At 38.8% G+C, this 19,038-nt stretch overlaps 1 protein-coding gene across 3 annotated transcripts in view; it reads right to left on the bottom strand.

The window, feature by feature from the left end:
• Positions 1-19,038, bottom strand: part of KIF3A (kinesin family member 3A) — a 61,914-nt gene that overhangs the window by 8,416 nt on the left and 34,460 nt on the right. The window contains exons 9-15 of one of the 3 annotated variants that reach the window (XM_062189191.1): positions 11,847-11,945; positions 10,272-10,343; positions 8,195-8,203; positions 4,687-4,843; positions 3,781-3,961; positions 3,461-3,571; positions 1,334-1,459 (exon numbers count right to left, since the gene is read on the bottom strand). In XM_062189191.1, coding sequence (XP_062045175.1) covers positions 1,334-1,459; positions 3,461-3,571; positions 3,781-3,961; positions 4,687-4,843; positions 8,195-8,203; positions 10,272-10,343; positions 11,847-11,945 — 755 coding nt within the window. The remainder of the gene's footprint in view (positions 1-1,333; positions 1,460-3,460; positions 3,572-3,780; positions 3,962-4,686; positions 4,844-8,194; positions 8,204-10,271; positions 10,344-11,846; positions 11,946-19,038) is intronic. The other 2 variants (XM_062189192.1, XM_062189193.1) reach the window with 2 other exon arrangements.

Below are 19,038 nucleotides of genomic sequence, written 5' to 3'. Positions count from 1 at the left end.
ATATATTTCTTAGGAATACCTGTATATACCATTAAGTTATACAAAAATAAAAAGCAAGAAAATAAGGAGCACAGGAATCAGGTTAATGGTCATATAGAGATGGAACAGGGGGAAAACCATTTAGCAGAAGGTAAGTTACTGTCAAGGCCCTAGCTTTTGTTTTGGGTAATGAGCTCACTACAAAATAACTAAGTAAATAAAAGCAGTCCTCTAAGGACCAATAAAGAGAGTGTACCATGAATCTAGAATCAATTCCACGTACCTGAGGTCCAAAATTAAAAAACAAAACAAAACAAAACAAAAAAAACCCTCTAAGGCTTATTTTCAGACAAACTGTTTCAAATCATAATGAGATTCAAAGGAGGTTTTTAAAAAAAATTCTTATGCTAAAGTTTACTAAAATGCACAAGAAAGACAAAACTTTTTTATTAAAACAAAGAAGCTGAGATTAACAAATTATACTACTATTTCCAACATCTATCTGGAGATGAATGAAAGTGGCTGTTGCACAATAATGTGAATGTATTCACACTTAAACATGGTTAAAATGGTAAACTTCATGTAATGTGTATTTTACCACATACACACACAGCAAAAGAATTAGCCTCAGGGGCCAGCACTGTGGAATAACAGGTAAGGCTGCCGACTGCAGTGCCGGCATCCCATATGGGCGCCAGTTCGAGTCCCAGCTGCTCCACTTCCAATCCAGCTCTCTGCTATGGCCTGGTAAAGCAGTAGAAGATGGCCCAAGTCCTTGGACCCCTGCACCCATGTGGGAGACCTGGAAGCAGCTCCTGGTTCCTGGCTTTGGATCGGTGCAGCTCTGGCCATTGCAGCCAATTGGGGATGAACCAGTGGATAGAAGACCTCTCTCTGTCTCTCTCTTTCCCTCTCCGCCTCTCCTCTCTCTGTGTAGCTCTCTCAAATAAATAAGTCTTTAAAAATAAATAAATAAAAGAAATCTTAAAAAAAAAAACACAAGAATTAGTCTCCATAAGCAGGGAGAAACAGCACAAGGGTTTTATTTATCCTACTTACATGATAAAGGATTTGAATTAATGAACAGGACTTACACCTTAAGTCTAAACTGACACAAGCCTGAGTTCCTCCAAAGAGCTGAGAAATTCCTATTTGGATACTTAGACACTCAGAGAGTTCCATATTAAAAAAATTAACAACTAAAATAAAGCTCAATGGCATTCATTCTGTAAAATTTAGGGGCAATAATGAAGTGTAAATATTTACCATCAGTGAATTTAGAAATTAAATTTGCTTGTTTCTTAGCCCCAGTCAACTCCTAGTAACCATCTAGGGGAGAGAACTTTTCACATACCTGATAATCCTGAGGTATAAAATTATCAATAATAAGCATCTGAAGTCGAAGCTCTCGGCTTAGTTGCCGGATATTCTCCAATAGGCCTTCTATTTCCCTCTGATGTTCTTGTTGAAGATCAGCCATCTACCAGAAAATTCATGGAAATATTATTAATAAGATATTAAACACAAAACAGTTACATATGACTGAGGAAACTGATTCAAGAGGCCTTGTGAGACCTTACGCAGTTCTTATACAAAATTATGGATAGAAAATGGGGCTGGCGCCGTGGCGCAGCAGCCGGCATCCCACGTGGGCACCATTTCGAGTCCCAGCTGCTCTACTTCTGATCCAGCTTCCTACTAAGGCACCTGGGAAAGCAGCAGAGGATGGCCCAAGTGCTCGGGTCCTTGTACCCACACGGGAGACCTGGTTAAAGCTTCTGGCTCCTGACTTCAGCCTGGCCCAACCCCGGCCGTTGTAGCCATTTGGGAATTGAACAGGTACATGGAAGATCTCTCTCTCTCTCTTTCTCTCTCTCTCTCTCCCCCTGTAACTTGGCCTTTCAAATAAACAAACAAACAAATAAAATCTTTAAAAAAATTATGGGTAGAATGACACTACCTCCATCTATTCATATTATTAGTCAAGGAGCAAAAGTTTAAAAGCTAAAATTAGTTTAATAGTTATAATTAAAAATTAAACATAAAGGAAAAATTTTATTTCATTAAAATCAGAAGCACATATTAAACTTACTTACACATTTTTTTCGTTTTAAGATTTATTTATATATTTATTTGAAAGTCAGAGTTAACAAAAAGAGGAGAGACACAAAGAGAGAGGGCTTCCACTCACTGGTTCACTCCCCAAGCGACCGCAACGGCCAGGGATGAACCAGATGGAAGCCAGGAGCTTCATTTGGGTCTCCCACCTGGGTGGCAGAGTCTCAAGCATTTGGGCCATGTTCTGCTCCTTTCCTAGGCCATTAGCAGGGAGCTGGACAGGAAGTTGAGTATCTGGGATTCAAATCAGCACCCACACAGGATGCCAGCATAGCGGTTGGTAGCTTAACCTGTCACACTGCAACACCTGTCCCTACTTATGAATTCTTACTCAACAAAACTTCTAGGGTGGCATTGTGGCACAGAGGGTTAAGGCTACCACCAGCAATGCTGGAATACTATATGAGTGCCAGCTTGGGTCCTGGTTGCTCTACTTCCAATCCAATTCCCTGCTAATGCACTTGGGAAAACAGTGGAAGATGGCCCAAATGTTGGATCCATTACCCAGGTGGGAAAATCAGATTAAGTTCCTGATTCCTGGCTTCAGCTTGGCCTAGCCCAAGCCATTGCAGCCACTTGGGGAATGAACCAGTGGATGGAAGATCTATCTTTTTTAACTGTCTTTCACATAAATAAATAAATCTCTCTTTAATCATATTTACTTATTTATCTGGAAGACAGAGTTGGAGAGACAGAGAGACAATCTTCTGTATGCTGGTTCACTCCCCAAATGGCTGTAACAGCTGGGACTGTGTCAGGCCTAAGCAAGGAACTTCATCTGGGCCTTCCATGTGGGTGCAGGGACTTAAGTACTTGTGTCATCCTCTGATGCTTTCCCAGGAGCTGGATCAGAAGAGGAGCAGCCAGAATTTGAACCAGCATCCATATGAGACGCTGACATCGCAGGCAGTGGCTTAACCCACTTTACTACGATGCCAGCACAAAACAATTTTTTTAAAAAAAGAGACTCCTTTTTAAAAATTCAGAATTTTATTTGTAGGTGATGTTTCTCACCTTTATTTTAGAGGCAGACAGCTGAGACAGATAGGCAAAGAGAGAAGGACAGACAGACACACAGAAGAGAGTGCATTCTCTCATCCCCGGGTTCACTCCCCAGATGCCTGCAACAGCCAGGACTGGGGTGCGCAGGAGCAGGCAGCCTGGGATTAAATCCAGGTTTCTCACACGAGTGGCAGGAACCCAACTATTTAAGTTATGACTTCTCTCTCCCAGGGTTAGCATTAGCAGGAAGCTGGAGTCAGGAGCTTGAGCTGGAATCAAACCTGGGCACTCTGATGTGGGATGAGGTATTTCAGCCTCTAGGATAAACAACTGCCCCATAAGTAATTTCCAAGAGACTGACCTCTGACTTTGCAGCCATCAGCATTGTCCACACTTTCTTTAATTTCTTGGTCTTTCCCTGTGCTTCTTCTTGCAAACTGGTATATTTTTCTTCAATATCCAAGCGTTCTTGCTATGGCAAAAATTGGCAATCTTCACAATTTTTTTTGTTAAATCACAAATTCAGTTTTTTAACAAATCATATGCTCAGCAATTATTAACTTCAAAGCAATCTATGATTCTGTTTTAAAATTTCATTAAGAAAATAACTATTTAGCTTTTTATTTAAAAAGTTAAATAACTTAGGTAAAGTATTGAACTAAGAACAAAAAGTCACATTACCTCTTTTTCCTCAAGTTCTTTGCGAAGTTGCTCTGCTCTTTTTCTCCTTTCTTCCAGCTCCATATTAGATTCTTCAAGAAGTTTTTCTTGTTCCTCAGCTTTGGCCAACAAATCAACACCACCAACAATGACCTTCTTCTCCAGTGCAGATAATTTTTCCAGCAAAGACTGATGCTCTTGTCTGTTGAATAAAACCAGAGTATTTTAGGGGCCATCACTGTGGCACAGTGACAGCGCCACCTGTGACACTGGCATCCAAAATGGGCACCAGTTGGTATCATGGTTGCTCTGCTTCTAATCCAGGTACCTGCTAATGGCCTGGGAAAAGCAACAGATGGCCCACGTGTTTGAGCCTCTGTCATCCACAAGAAAGACTCAGATGAGGCTCTTGGATCCTGGCTTCAGACTGGCCCAGTGCTGGCCTTGGTGGCTATCTGGGGAGTGAATCAGCAGATGGAGGATCTCTCTCTGTGTGTCTCTAACTCTCACTTTGAAAAATAAATCTTTTTTTTTTTTTTTTAATGAGAATCCTTTATATTCAGTATTGTACACTGTTCTCCTGATTTCATTTCCAAAAATTTAACAAGAACTTGAATCACAATTTCAAAACAGACATATAATTATTTAACATCTCTAATAAATTATACCACTGGGTAGTATTAATTCAGGACTCAATCCATAATTCAAATTCACAGATTTTTTTTTTATTCCCACACAGAGATGAAATAATGAAAACAGAGCTAATCTTAGAAATATACCACATACAATAGGATCTTCTATCTACAACAGTAACACTGGAGACAAAAAATAAAGCTTTTCACTACTATTAAATTTTCCTGCTTATATATCCTATGAAAAACACTAGGAATTTAGATCACAAACCCATCTCAATTTAATAATACTCACTGGGCTTTAAGAAGATCTTTTTCCCGTTTTTCTAACTCAGCTCTAGCCTTGTTTCTTTCTTCTTCTTCCATATCAAGCTTTGTTTCAAGCGCTTTTCTCTCCTCATCAATTTTTGCTTGCATTTCAACCATCTTATCTGGGGAAACTTTCTTTTTACCTATTTGAGTCATTCAATTGCAACAATCACTAAATTAGTCACTGTTTTAGACTTATAAATTATCTTCAATTTAGTACTGCCTATACTCCTTAGTAACACAAAATCAAATATCAGCATTTTAAAGAAATCAAACCAATAATACCCTTCATTTTTATTTGTTATGTTTCTACAATAACTTTCTAACTCACTGCTACATTCAAACTATTATCTAATTGTGCCATGATAACGAAGAAGAAAAGTATGAGAAAGAGAAGCAAAATAGATGAGCAGAAACAAAAGGGAAAGAAAGATAAACAAAAAAAACAAACATTTTTGTTCCCCAACATTAAAAAAAAAACAAAATGATTCTTCAATTACTTTTTCCTGATAACCAAGCACAAAATCAAGCAGCTTCTCAAAATATCTTCCCCAAAACCACATAAAGTATATAAGTAAAAGTTACATAAAAGTATAAAATGCACAGATAAAAATATCAGACAGAATTCATATGAAGCAGTTTTTATTTTTCAGAGTTTTCTAAAATTTTTATTTAATAAAATTATTTAAAAAGTATTTTATTTAATAAATATAAAAAAAAGAAATTCTATACTAATTATACAACAGTTACATAGCAATGACCAGGTAACTCACAGGGGGTTAGCTGTCATGCTAGATCATCATAATCTAAACGAATAACTAAAATAGCTTGTTCTTATGCCAACTCGGGACCCTAAGTCTTCCCTAAGTCAGACTAACTATGCTAAGTACTGGGACCAGCACTGTGGGTAAAGCCACCGCCTGCAGTGCTGGCATCCCATATGGGTACTGGTTCAAGTCTCAGCTGCTCCAATTCTGACCCAGCTCTCAGCTATGGCCTGGGAAGGCAGGAGAGGATGGCCCAACTTGGGTCCCTGCACCTGCGTGGGAGATCCAGAAGAAGCTACAGACTCCTAGCTTTGGATCAGCCCAGTTCCAACCACTGTGGAGTGAACCAGTGGATGGCTTCTCTCTCTCTCTGACTCTGCCTCTCAGTAACTCTGCATTTCAAATAAATGCATAAATCTTTTTTAAAAAATATGCTAAGTGCCAAATATAAGTAGAAATACTGCCAAATAAAAAATCCGGAATATAGCTCCCACTGGATTATTTGGATTATAATGTCTATCGGAGTGTTTTATACATATTTAATAGGTGGCTGGATGAAAGTTTATTGATGAACTTAAAAATTCTGAAACTCAAGAGAAAATGAAAACTAGCTTATTAAGCTAGTTTTGAAAACGGAATCAAAGACCATTCATTTCTAGTAATACAATTTCTTAGAAACAGACATTCCCTCAGAAACCCAAACCTTTCATGGAATTGGTCTGAGGCTCTCCTGAAAGCTGTCATTTTTAACTTCCATCCCAAAGGACCACAGAAGAGATAGACCAGCAGAGTTTATAAACTGTTAATGTCTCCACTCAAACTCCAATTCTTCCCGCTAGCAAGGAAAAAGAACTGAAAAATAATTATGATGGAGATACATATCTGAATAGATTCTTCCAGGAATTATGAGACAAAGAATGACTCAAAGGCTTTAACTCTTTAGGACAAAAATATAGTTTAAAAAATCCACTACCCTTCATCACTATAGAGCCGTTAAGTCCAAAGCAAATCTAAGCCATAAAACAAATTAAATAAAAGAATAAATAAAAGCACTGATCCAAATTCATGCTCTGGTATGGTGTGATTCATTGCATTCCAAAAGCCAGGATGTAGACCTGATTCTGTTGGTTTGTTTGGCACAGTCACTTGTATCAAATCTGATACAGTCAAAAAAACTTTTTTAAAATAATTTAACTCCTACTCCCAAAGGAATTCCTAGACAGGATTTCCCATCAGTATTACTATTTCTTAGAAATTTAAGGGAGGAAAGTATATGCTTAGGTGTACAGAAAGTGCATGCATTTAAAAAACTAACTTCCTTTTTGTTTCAGATAACTATTTAAAGAAAATGTTAAGGCAAAAATAATATATGTATTTTGACATAGATATTAATGGTATAGAGAAAATTAACTGATCAACTATACAAACAATAATTTTTAGGCTTCTAATTGCTTTGTTAATAATTAAAAAGTTTCAAAACCCATTAGGAGACAGTAAAACAAAAAGATTTTTAATGTAGAAGTACAAAACCACATGCTATTGATGAATTAATACTAGGTAATTCAGTTTAGTAACTCAAAACCATTTAGGTAATTTTTTTCAAACTGATGCTTTAGGAGTAAAAATCTTACTACCCTCTTATAGCAGTTTCATAATGATCACGCAAATGCTTCTAGGGTTAGTTTCAAAAGGCTAATATTTAAGTAATATATTACTCTAGCAAGCATCAGTTTGGCAAATCACTGTACTGCTTCCCAAATAATATTTTAACTAAATGTGAATATGCACCAAATCTTCAAACCAGGCATTTAAAAATGTGGCAAAAGTTAAAAGCCACTTTCATTAAATGTTTAATTCTGCATGACAAAAAAATCAGTGAAAAATTTCAAGTAAATGATTAAAAAGTTAATGGTGTAAAGAACCATTAATTGAGTGAAACAGAACTAGTGACATTTTAACTGTCCATGGCCATGTGCTCTAATAAAACTGTGAAGGTCAACTGGCCAAGGAAAGGACAAGGGAAGAAACTCAGGGAATACAGAGTGCATGAATGGGACTTTTATTGCAGGAGCACCACGGGCACAGGATATCAGGCATCTGACTCCTGACTTTAAGAGAAAACGTTTGGCTGGCGCTGCGGCTCACTAGGCTAATCCTCCCCCTGCGGCGCCGGCACACCAGGTTCTAGTCCCGGTTGGGGCGCCGCATTCTGTCCTGGTTGCCCCCTTCCAGGCCAGCTCTATGCTGTGGCCTGGGAGTGCAGTGGAGGATGGCCCAAGTGCTTGGGCCCTGCACCCGCACAGGAGACCAGGAGAAGCACCTGGCTCCTGGCTTCAGATCAGCGCAGCGCGCCAGCCACAGCAGCCATTAGAGGGTGAACCAACGGAAAAGGAAGACCTTTCTCTCTCTCTCTCTCTCTCTCACTGTCCACTCTGCCTGTCAAAAAAAAAAAAAAAGAGAGAGAGAGAGAAAATGTTTGACTATGAAATCATTTACATTTGTATTGCCAAAATCTGGTTTAATACAGCTTTAAGAATTTATGAATAAAGGAAGCTTTTTATTTAAAAAAAAAAAAAGCTGATACCACAAGATTTTTTAAAATATAAAAGATGGATACTTACCTTGTAAAAAAAGTATTAAATTTTAAAAATATAATGTATTTGAATAACAAAGGTCTTTATAGGAAAAATGATTGTACCATGTGGAGTGCAAATCAATCACACCAACCTGCTTGATCTTGCAATAAGAAGTAGTAAGCAAATCGCAGACAGGAAGCGAACGCACAAAGATGAGGAGGAAAAAAGGAAAACATTATTTCTTTCATAAAACAAAGAAAAATGTATAATAGCATTCATTTATAGTATAAGTATAGAAATAAATCAAAACATTATCAAAACTGAAATAAAGCTCAAGTAAAAAGAAAGCATTTTCAACACAATGAGAGATGTGATTTAAGCAAGAACAAGATTAATTTAGTCTAATTTCACAACTCAAATCAATCTCAAGAGCTCACATTGATTCCCAAACTCCTGCAAATGTAATTGTTCAGCACCACGTGGTTATGCTGATGGTAGACATAGAATTGGGAATTTGCTAAGACCTGGGAAATTATCTAAAAGGACAAAGCAGAAAATTAAACCAATTTTTAAAAAAGGTAAATTAAAAAAAGCAAAATTCACATTGTTCACTTCCAAGTTTTCCTAATTCAATGTTTCTTCTAGTATAAAGATCCATATTACAGGTGTTCCCCACTTTAAGAAAATTCAACACAAAAATTTGAACCAACGAAACAGATTATGGTAATTTGCACTAATTATTTGGTTTAAAAAGGATTTAAGAAAGAATTTTTAAAGATAGCCAGTCCTCCCAGTATATTTAATTCTCTAATTTGACTTACAAGCAATTTTCTAAATAAAATGAAGTACACCTGTGCAGTAAGACGCTTACATTCAATCTATTGGTAAATTATTAAGGATAACTGTAATAATTCTATAGAAGTAGATGCCAACTGATGATTCAAGCAACAGACACCTAAAAAAAGGCCATTCATATTTTGTAAAAGGGAGGGTACATACAACTTACACACAGCAACCACATGCTGGGACAATCATCTCTCCACTTCACTGATACACTCACATTACAACAAAAAATGTCAAGTGCTAGGTAAGCAAACTGCAGTTAAAACGTGAATAAACTACAACTCTTAGCATACTTTTATTTAACTATTCTTTAAGAATTAAGGTAAGCTTCTAAAAAATTAAATTAAAATGCCTCCTACTCAGACATTTTCTTCTAGTTCACAGATTAGAATACAAAATTATACTTCCACAATGGTTTCTAAAGCAATTTCATATATTTATAAAACTATCCTCTGAAATTATCTTGGTAACTTGCTTAAAAATTATCAACAGAGAAAATATATTTCCAATATTCTTGGAATTCTTCCTCTAAAAAGCTAAAACAATAAGCAATTATTTTTATTAGTTTTGGAAAGGGCAAGTATACAGATAATGCTTTAAAAGACAGTAAGCTGCAAGCTAGTACAAAAAACTTCATTTCTCTTTTTTTCTGGAAATAAAATATAGATAAAATTAATACTTTTCAACTTAATTAAGGTTCAAGAAAAGTCTTTGAGTTTGGAATAAGTCTAGATAGATGCAACATAAATGTCTTCCTGTGGTTCTAAATTCTCCAATCACATCACAGAAAATGTCTTTAAATCAGGTGATTTAGAAATAGGAATATGCGTTCATTTGAAGCAAAATACTATTCAATTTCTCTGAACCTGCTTCAATCTTTACATTTTTCTTTGTTTAAGAGACTTCAATCTTAAATTACTGCTAAGAATAGAACATCAAGGTATAAACTGTATGTTAACTGTATGACATACTATAATGGATACAGGTGTATTTCCAAATGCAATCTGTATTTTTCCAAATGCAGGCTTTCTTATTGCATGTCCCTTATACTGACCAGGATTAGAAATGTATCCATGAAACATAAAAAAACCCAAAAACCAAGAATCATTCTCTTGTACAGCTTACTAGCTCTCTTACATTATCTCAATTGCAAAAGCATGAATCTCTCTTCCATTGTCTCAAACATTAGCTAAAGCACATGTTTAACAATCACAGTTAACTGAAAGCAATGAGGAGGGAGGGGAGCGTCACATGCTTTGTTCTACAGAGAGGTCCAACATGTTTTCTTCAAGGAATGACAGGGAGCGGTGCAGCATTTCTCAATGAAGCCCATGGGTTACGGCAAAGCCAAAGCTCTGTTAGAGAATTGAAGAGCTACCACTCACTAGGCAAGAACTTATCCAGAGGTTTCTCTATGACAGAACATGTGGAGTCTGAACTACTGCTGCTGCTACTGCCTGGAAGACAAAGAAATGAGCCCAACGGGAACCAAAGAAAGAGGAAACAAGAAAATGAACACATATACGGAGAAAATTTCAGTTCCAGAGAAAGAATTTTCAAAGACAATCAAGCTTTGTTTTCAACAACCAAAACTTACTTTCCCTTAAAACCATTCGTGGCAGTCTATCCATTTGTCTCTATTTCACAAACCTTACTGGGGGAATTAAAAAACTATTCCTTTGAGCATCTACCATAGGCAAACCCCTTTACTCACCTAAAACATAATAAATCCGGAGTAGAAATGACAAGAATAAAAAATAAATAAGTCATTGAAAACACCTAAGTCTACTTAAACTATTTAAGTTGGAAAGTTAAAGGAATGGAGCCACATACAAAATTACAGGAATGATAAATCACCCTTCATTACAGACAGGCTGGTCCATTTTCAATTTTGCTGCCTCCCACCAAAATACAGAACTATCAAATATAATTATATATGTTTAAGGTTTGACAACAAACTTTGAAAAGACTCACTGAAAATTTTAAATTTGTAAGCACAGAAGAAATGTATATAAATATTTCTACATGTTAAACAGTAGCCATTTTTTCTATTTAAAAAAGTTTTAACCAATCTATTTTCTGCTTTAATTTTGATAAAAAATAATGTACTCTAGAAAAGCCAGGTATAAACAAAATAAACTAGGGGCTGACAAACATTTTATACAAAAGGACAGATAGTAAGTGTTTTAGACTTTGCAGGCCATAGGATTTCATGTGAAAGCAGCTACAGACCATATGTAAACAAACAAGCATGGTTGTTTTTATAAAATTTTATTTACAAAAACAGTTGGTGAGCTGGATTTGGCCAACTCCCCTAAACCATGCTTTTCTTATTGTTTGAAACTTGAATATTTACAGTTCTTAAATTTGAGAGTCCTTATTAAGCAATAATGGATTTATTTTCAGCAAGATAATTTTAATAAGACAAGCAAATATGCACCAGCTTGAAAACAATGATTCACATTAATGGAAGAGAGAAATATTTAGAGTAAAAAGTTTGAAATGTAGGCCATTATGGTATATCCAACGCTTCCATATGTTATCTACATCCTTATGACAACACAATCTTCATTCAACTTGGTAACAAGTGCCCCCACCACATTGTGGATATGACAGTAGATTTTATAAAGAAAAACAATTTAAAAATCAAATCCTCATATATATTATTTAAAAGTTCACTGAATTCCTAACAGAGATGAAAGCCTCTAGATAAAATTAAAAATTTTCATAACATTTATAAATGGTGTATCCATTAATTATAGAGTTTTGTATTCTAAATTTTGAAAGGCAAAAAAACAGAACAAATGATATTTCAGTCAGTTACAAACAGAAGATTGGTATAGGGAAAAAAAATGCAAAGTTATGGAAACATCTTCCATTCTAAATGCTAACATAACAAAAATGGCAAAATAAAAGGCATGCACTCCACTGCTCTAGGAATAGATATAAAGAAAACTCACCCCTCCTTTTTTTCCTTTTCTCTCCATCTTCTCCAACCTCACCCTCTTCATCATCCTCCTCCCCTGAACCACTGATATCAGAGCCCGATATTTCTTCCCCTGGGATAGAGATATAATACAATGATTTTTATTCTGTTCCACGTCATGGGCTACCTAGGAAATGCCTGTATCAACTTTATTCACTAAGTTTCTGTTGCCTCAAACAACATATTTAAATGCTCCAACACATGTATCAGATATACTAACAACAAAAACAAATTAGTTTAAGACATTTCTAAATATATGTAAAAATTATACATTACAGTTACTAATACAGTCTTTATAAAATATTACCACTTTAGGGAAGTATTTTCTTCTCAGTTTCCTGTTTAAGATTTTAAATAATTAATTAGCTCTGTATTTTTTAAAAAATATTTATTTATTTATTTGAAAGTCAGAGTTAGAGAAGGAGAGGCAGAGAGAGAGGTCTTCCATTTGCTGGTTCACTCCCCAACTGGCTGCAACAGCTGGAGCTGTGCCAATCTTAAGCCAAGAGCCAGGAGCTTTTTCTGGGTCTTCCATGCGGATGCAGGGACCCAAGGTCTTGGGCCATCTTCTACTGCTTTCCCAAGCCAAAGCAGAGCTGAACCAGAAGTGGAGCAGCCAGGACTCGAACCAGCGCCCATATGGGATGCCAGCATTGTAGGTGATGGCTTTATACCATAGCACTGGCCCCTTGCTCTGCATTTTTTAAAGATGCATAAAAACTGTCATCTAATACAGTGATTCCACTATATATTAACTTAAAGATCAAGAAATTAATAAAATTATTAAACTAACATTGAGAAGCACCTTCATATTAGCTACTGAAAAATACCACTATCCACTCATAAAATGTTTAATGATTTAAAAAAAAAAAAAAAAAAAAGCAACTGCGGGCAAGGCAAGTAACTGCATCCCCAGAACAAAGCTCACAAATATTTATAAGAAGAGAAAAATATTCAAGACTCAGGGTAAAATTCACATCTGGGATGGGCACTAGGCACAGAACTTAAGAGATTATTGGTAAAACCAGTGTCCAGTATCAAGAGTGCCTGACTTCAGGTCACAGTTCCAGTTCCAATCCCAGTATCCTGCTAACGCACACCCTGAGATGCAGCAGTGATGGCTCACCTAGCTGGGTCACCGCCACTCATGGAGGATACCTGGACTGAGTCCCTGGCTCCCAGTTTCATCCTGGCCAGTCCTGGCTGATGCAGGCAGGGAATAGTGAACCAGCAGATGGGAAATCTCTGTCTGTCTCTAACTCCCTCTTTGTCTTTTTACCTTTTCATTTACTTTTAGAAAAGTAAATGAGGAGTAAAAATCAAAATACATATTAATCACAACCAGATAACTGTACTTATAAATAAAGGGTGGAAAGAAAACAGAATCTTGAGAGAAGGAAGTCATTAAAAACCTTTTTTTTATTTATTTATTTATTTTTGACAGAGACAGTGAGAAAGGGAGACTAAGACAAAGGTCTTCCTTCTACTGGTTCACCCCCCAAATGGCCACTATGGCTGGCGCACTGTGCCAATCCTAAGCCAGGAACAAGGTGCTTCCTCTGGTCTTCCATGCAGGTGCAGAACCCAAGCACCTGGGCCATCCTCCACTGCCTTCCCAGGCCACAGCATAGAGCTGGACTGGAAGAGGAGCAAACAGGACAGAATCCGGCGCCCCAACCGGGACTAGAACCCGGGGTGCCGGCGCTGCAGGCGGAGGATTACCCTAGTGAGCCGCGGCACCGGCCTAAAAACATTTTATCTTAAAGCCTAGAAACACTGACATCTTGGTAGAAGTGAGTACATCGACTGCCCAAAACTTGATTTCTAAATAGCATTCTCCAATAACAGGAATGAGGGATAATGGATGATCTTAAGAATGGGGAGGGAAGATATAAGACAAACCTAAAGCATTGTGGAGCATCAGATGTTTTTTAGCACTAAAAAACCTGATGGGAAGGTGCTGAAAGGATATAAAAAAAAAAAATACGAAAACTTTTAAGGAGTTCTTAATAGCCAAAGTTGGGACAATTTAAGCAAAACACATAATTACAGTACAGGATTATAACCCACAGTACAGAGTCGGGGAGAAGAACTGGTCTTTCTTTTTCTTTTTTAAAAAAAGATTTTATTTCTTTATTTGAGAGGTAAAGTTACAACAGTGAAAGGGAGAAACAGAGAGAAAGGTCTTCCTTCTGTTGGTTCACTCCCCAGATGGCTGAAATGGCCGGAGCTGCGCAGATCTGAAGCCAGGAGTCTGGAACTTCTTCCGGTCTCCCACACGGGTGCAGGGGCCCAAGCACTTGGGCCATCTTCTACTGCTTTCCCAGGCCATAGCAGAGAGCTGGATTGGAAGAGGGGCATCTGGGACTGGAACCAGCGCCGCCGCAGGTGGAGGATTAACTATTGTGCCATGGAGCCAGCCCCAAACTGGTCTTTCTTCAACACAATTTCAAACATTAAGCATCCAAAAATGATTAAAATAGAAATTTACCACCAAGAAAATGCCACAAAACTACTGCTGCAGGCAGGATCCACTGATGAGTGTTAAAATTCAAAGTAGAGGAACCAGCACTGTGCATCGTAGTGGGTAAAACTGCCACCTGCAGTTGCTGGCATACCATATGGGCACCAGTTCAAGTTCCAGTTGCTTCTCTTTCAATCCAGCTCTCTGCTATGGCCTGAGAAAGCAGTAGAAAATGGCCCAATTCCTTGGGCCCCTGCACCGTGTGGGAGACCCAGAGGAAGCTCCTGGCTTCAGATTGGCACAGCTCCAGCTGTTGTGGCCATCTGGCAGTGGACTAGTGGATGGAAGACTGATTTCTCTCTCTCTCTCTCTCTCTCTCTCTCTCTGCCTCTCTGTAACTCTGCCTTTCAAATAAATAAATCTTTAAAAAAATAATAGTAGTAAAGTATGACGAGAAACGAGATCTCTGTAGTGTCTGAAAGTATCACCTCACAAGATATATATATATAGATAGATAGATAGATAGGTGTATATATATATAAATTAAAAATGGAAAAATAATAGATTTACACTAGAAACCTTGCAGAGCAATTACAAAAAAAAAACCTGTAGACAAATTCAAATTAAGAGGAGCCAGTGCTGTGGCGTAGTGGGTCAAGCCACGCCTGCAATGCTGGCATCCCATATGGGCGCCAGTTCAAGTCCCAGCTGCTCCACTTCTGATCCAGCTCTCTGCTTTAGCCTGGGACAAGATGGCCCAATTCCTTGGGCCCCTGTACCCACATGGGAGACTCAGAAGAAGCTCCTGGCTCCTGGCTTCGGATCAGCACAGCTTCAGCCATTGTGGCCATCTGGGGAGTGAACCAGCAGATAGAAGATCCCCCTCTCTTTGCCTCTCTGTAACTCTGCCTTTAAGTAAATTAAAAAAAAAAATTCAAATTAAAGAACATTCTAAAAAATGTATGACCAGGGGCCGGCACTGGGTACAGTAAGTTAAGCCTCTGTCTATCATGCCAGCATCCCATATAGGCATCAGTTCATGTCTTGGCTGTTCTTCTGATCCACTTCCTTGCTATGGCCTGGGAAATCAGTGGAAGATGATCCAAGTCCTTGCACCACATGGGGGACCTAGAGGAAGCTCCTGGTTTTGGACCAGCCCAGCTCTGGCCACTGCAGCCATCTGGGGAATGAACCAGGGGATGAAAGACCTTTCTCTCTGTCTCTCCTTCTCTCTGTCTGTAATACTACCTCTCAAATAAACTTTCACATAAATCTTTAAAAAGATATATATTTATGTATATATATATATAAATACATAAAACCAGTACAAATATATAAAACCAATACTCTTCAGAATTATCAGGTTCATGAAAGACAAATAAGACTGATGAACTAGAGAAGAATAAGAAGACATGAAAAATCAATTCAATTCAATGTATGACCCTGGACTGTATCCTGTACCAGAAATAAAGGCACTGGAAAGATAACTGGCGAGATCTGAAATTCTGGGTTTTTTAGAAAATTTATTTATGGGGCTGGCACTGTGGCACAGTGGGTTAAAGCCCTGGTCTGAAGCACCAACATTCCATATGGGCGCCAGTTCTAATCCCGACTGCTCCTCTTCATATCCAGCTCTCTGCTATGGCCTGGGAAAGCAGTGGAGGATGGCCCAAGTGCTTCAGCCCCTGTACCCATGTGGGAGACCCGGAGGAAGCTCCTGGCTCCTGGCATCAGATCAATGAAGCTCTGGCCATTGCGGCCATCTGGGGAGTAAACCAGCAGGTGGAAGACCTCTCTCTCTGTCACTACCTCTCTCTGTAACTCTGACTTTCAAAATAAATTTTTTTAAAGATTTGTTTTATTTATTTGAAAGACAGTTACAGAAAGAGAGGTAGAGACTGAGAAAGAGATGTTCTATCTGCTGGTTCACTCCCCCAGATGGCTGCAGTGGCCAGCACTGGGTCAGGCTGAAGCGAGAAGCTTCATTCAGGTCTCCCACAGGGTGGCAGAGGCCCAAACACTAGGACCACCATCTGCCTTCCCAGGCCATTAGCAGGGAGCTAGATCATGATAGGAAGTGAGCCGGTGCCGCGGCTCACTAGATTAATCCTCCGCCTTGCGGCGCCGGCACACCGGGTTCTACTCCTGGTCGGGGCACCGATCCTGTCCCGGTTGCCCCTCTTCCAGGCCAGCTCTCTGCTGTGGCCAGGGAGTGCAGTGGAGGATGGCCCAAGTCCTTGGGCCCTGCACTCCATGGGAGACCAGGATAAGCACCTGGCTCCTGCCATCGGATCAGCGCGGTGCGCCGGTCGCAGCGCGCCTACCGCGGCGGCCATTGGAGGGTGAACCAACGGCAAAAGGAAGACCTTTCTCTCTGTCTCTCTCTCACTGTCCACTCTGCCTGTAAAAAAAAAAAAAAAAAAGTGAAGCAGCTGGGACAAACCAGCACCCATATGGGACACCAGCACTGCAGGCAATGGCTTTACTTGCTACATCACCGCAACAGCCCCAAGATTTGAAGCTCTGTAGATCTATTAATAATACTGTGTCAATGCAAATTTCCTGGTTTCAATAACGGTATGTACTATGATTACATATGATAATGTTAGGAAAACTTGGATGAAGGGTATATGTGCAAGTTGTGTATAAGTCTAAAAGCATTTTATAGAAAGTTTAAATTTCTTTTAATATTTTTGCCTAGTTTTTTTTGTTTGTTTATATGACCAACTCTATTAGAATATAAAAACAAGTGGCCAAAGAGCACAAATAAAATGTTAAACAGGGTCAGTATCAGGGCCGGTGCTATGGCATAGTAGGTTAAAACTCCACCTGTTGCACCGACATCCCATATGGGTGCTGGTTAGTGTCCCGGCTGCTCGCTTTTTTTTTTTTTTTTAAGCTTTATTTATTTTACTTGAAAGTCAGAGTTACACAGAGGCACAGGCAGAGAGATAGAGGGAAGTCTTCTATCCGCTGGTTCATTTTCCAAATGACCTAAGTGCTTAGGCCTCTGCAACCACATGGGAAACCCAGATGAAGCTCCTGGCTTTGGATGAGTCCAGGTCTGGCCACTGTAGCCATCTGGGAGTGATCCAGCAGATGGAAGCTCTCTCTCTCCCCCCCTCTCTCTGTAACTTGGCCTCTCAAATAAATAAATCTTAAAAAAAAAAAAAAAAAAAGGGTCAGTATTACCATAGAACCCAGTGATTTCACATCTGGATATATACACAAAACAATTAAAAGTACTCAAAAACATGTTAGCGCATCTATTTTCATAGCAGCAATATTCACAACAGACAAGAGGTGGAAGCAACCCAGGGATTCATCAATGGATGAAAGGATAAATGCAATTTAGTATATACTCATGCACACAGTGGAATATTAAAGGAAAGAAATTTCAATACCACAACACTGGTGAACCTAGAAAGCACTATGTCAAGTGACACAGGCCAGTCACAAAAAAGACAAATACTGCATTATTTTACATATATGAGTTGTCTAGACTACTCAAATTAACAGATACAGAAAGTAGAAGAATGGTTACCAGGGACTGGGGGGAGGAAAGAATGGGAAAAGTATTTAAAGTAGCGTCTGTTTGGGATGATGACAAAGCTCTGCAGCTGGACGGTGGTGAGAGCTGCACAGCAATGTGAATGTACGTAATGCCACTGAACCATGCACTTAGTGTTTAAAGTGGTAAATTATAGCATGTATATTTTACCACATAAAAATGTAAAAAATAAAGTCAGCCAAAAAAAGGTATGTACTCACTATTAACAAAGCAATAAAAAAAATCTTTAAAACATACTGGCTATAAATACCACCTAGTGGTCAGATTTGAAACAACAATTTTTACTAAGAGTAAAACTCCTATCACTTATTGCTTTTCTTCAATAATCTTACTCAAGTTTTTTTAATCATCAATTTCTCCAAATATCTGTGATGTTGCCATCTCTGGATTTCATCTGTGATCTAACCAGGCTCCCCATGGACTGCAAAGGCACAGTTTCAAAACCCTCTGTTTACCAGGTATGCAAAGGAGCTTTGTGCCAGAGATCTCAGCACAGTCACTGAGCACTTAATGACTGGGAAATATCTTACCCTCATTAATAAGATCTTCAAATTTTCTTTCTCAAAATTTATTTAGGGGGCAGCGCTGTGGCGTAGCAGGTGAAGCCGCTGCCTGCAGTGCCAGCATCCCATATGAGTACCGGTTCAAGTCCCAGCTGCTCCACTTCTGATCCAATTCTCTGCTATGGCCTGGGAAAGCAGTGGAGGATGGCCCAAGTCATCAGGCCCCTGCACCCACGTGGGAAGACCCGAAGGAAGCTCCTGGCTCCTGGCTTCGAATCGGTGCAGCTCCATCCATTGTGGCCAATTGGGGAGTGATCCAGCTGACGGAACACCTCTCTCTATGCCTCTCCTTCTCTCTATGTACTCTTTCAAATAAATAAATCTTTAAAAAAAATAAAAATATTGATTTTTTTTTAAAAGGCAGAGTTATCCAGAAAAGGTGCGAGAGAGAGCAAGAACGAAACAGCGAGCTCTTCAATTCACAGGTTCACTCCTCAAATGGCCGCAACGGCCAAGACTGCGAGGCTCAAGCCAGGAGCCCCATCTGGGTCTCTCACTGGGTGCAGGGATCCAAAGAGTTGATCCACCTTTTGCTGCTTTCCTAGGTACATTGGAGCTGGAAGCGAAG

The sequence above is a fragment of the Lepus europaeus genome, chromosome 4, assembly GCF_033115175.1.
Source record: "Lepus europaeus isolate LE1 chromosome 4, mLepTim1.pri, whole genome shotgun sequence".
NCBI classification, from domain to species: domain Eukaryota; kingdom Metazoa; phylum Chordata; class Mammalia; order Lagomorpha; family Leporidae; genus Lepus; species Lepus europaeus.
The sequence above is the reverse complement of the archived record's forward strand: the minus strand, read 5'-3'. Positions and strand labels throughout refer to the sequence as shown.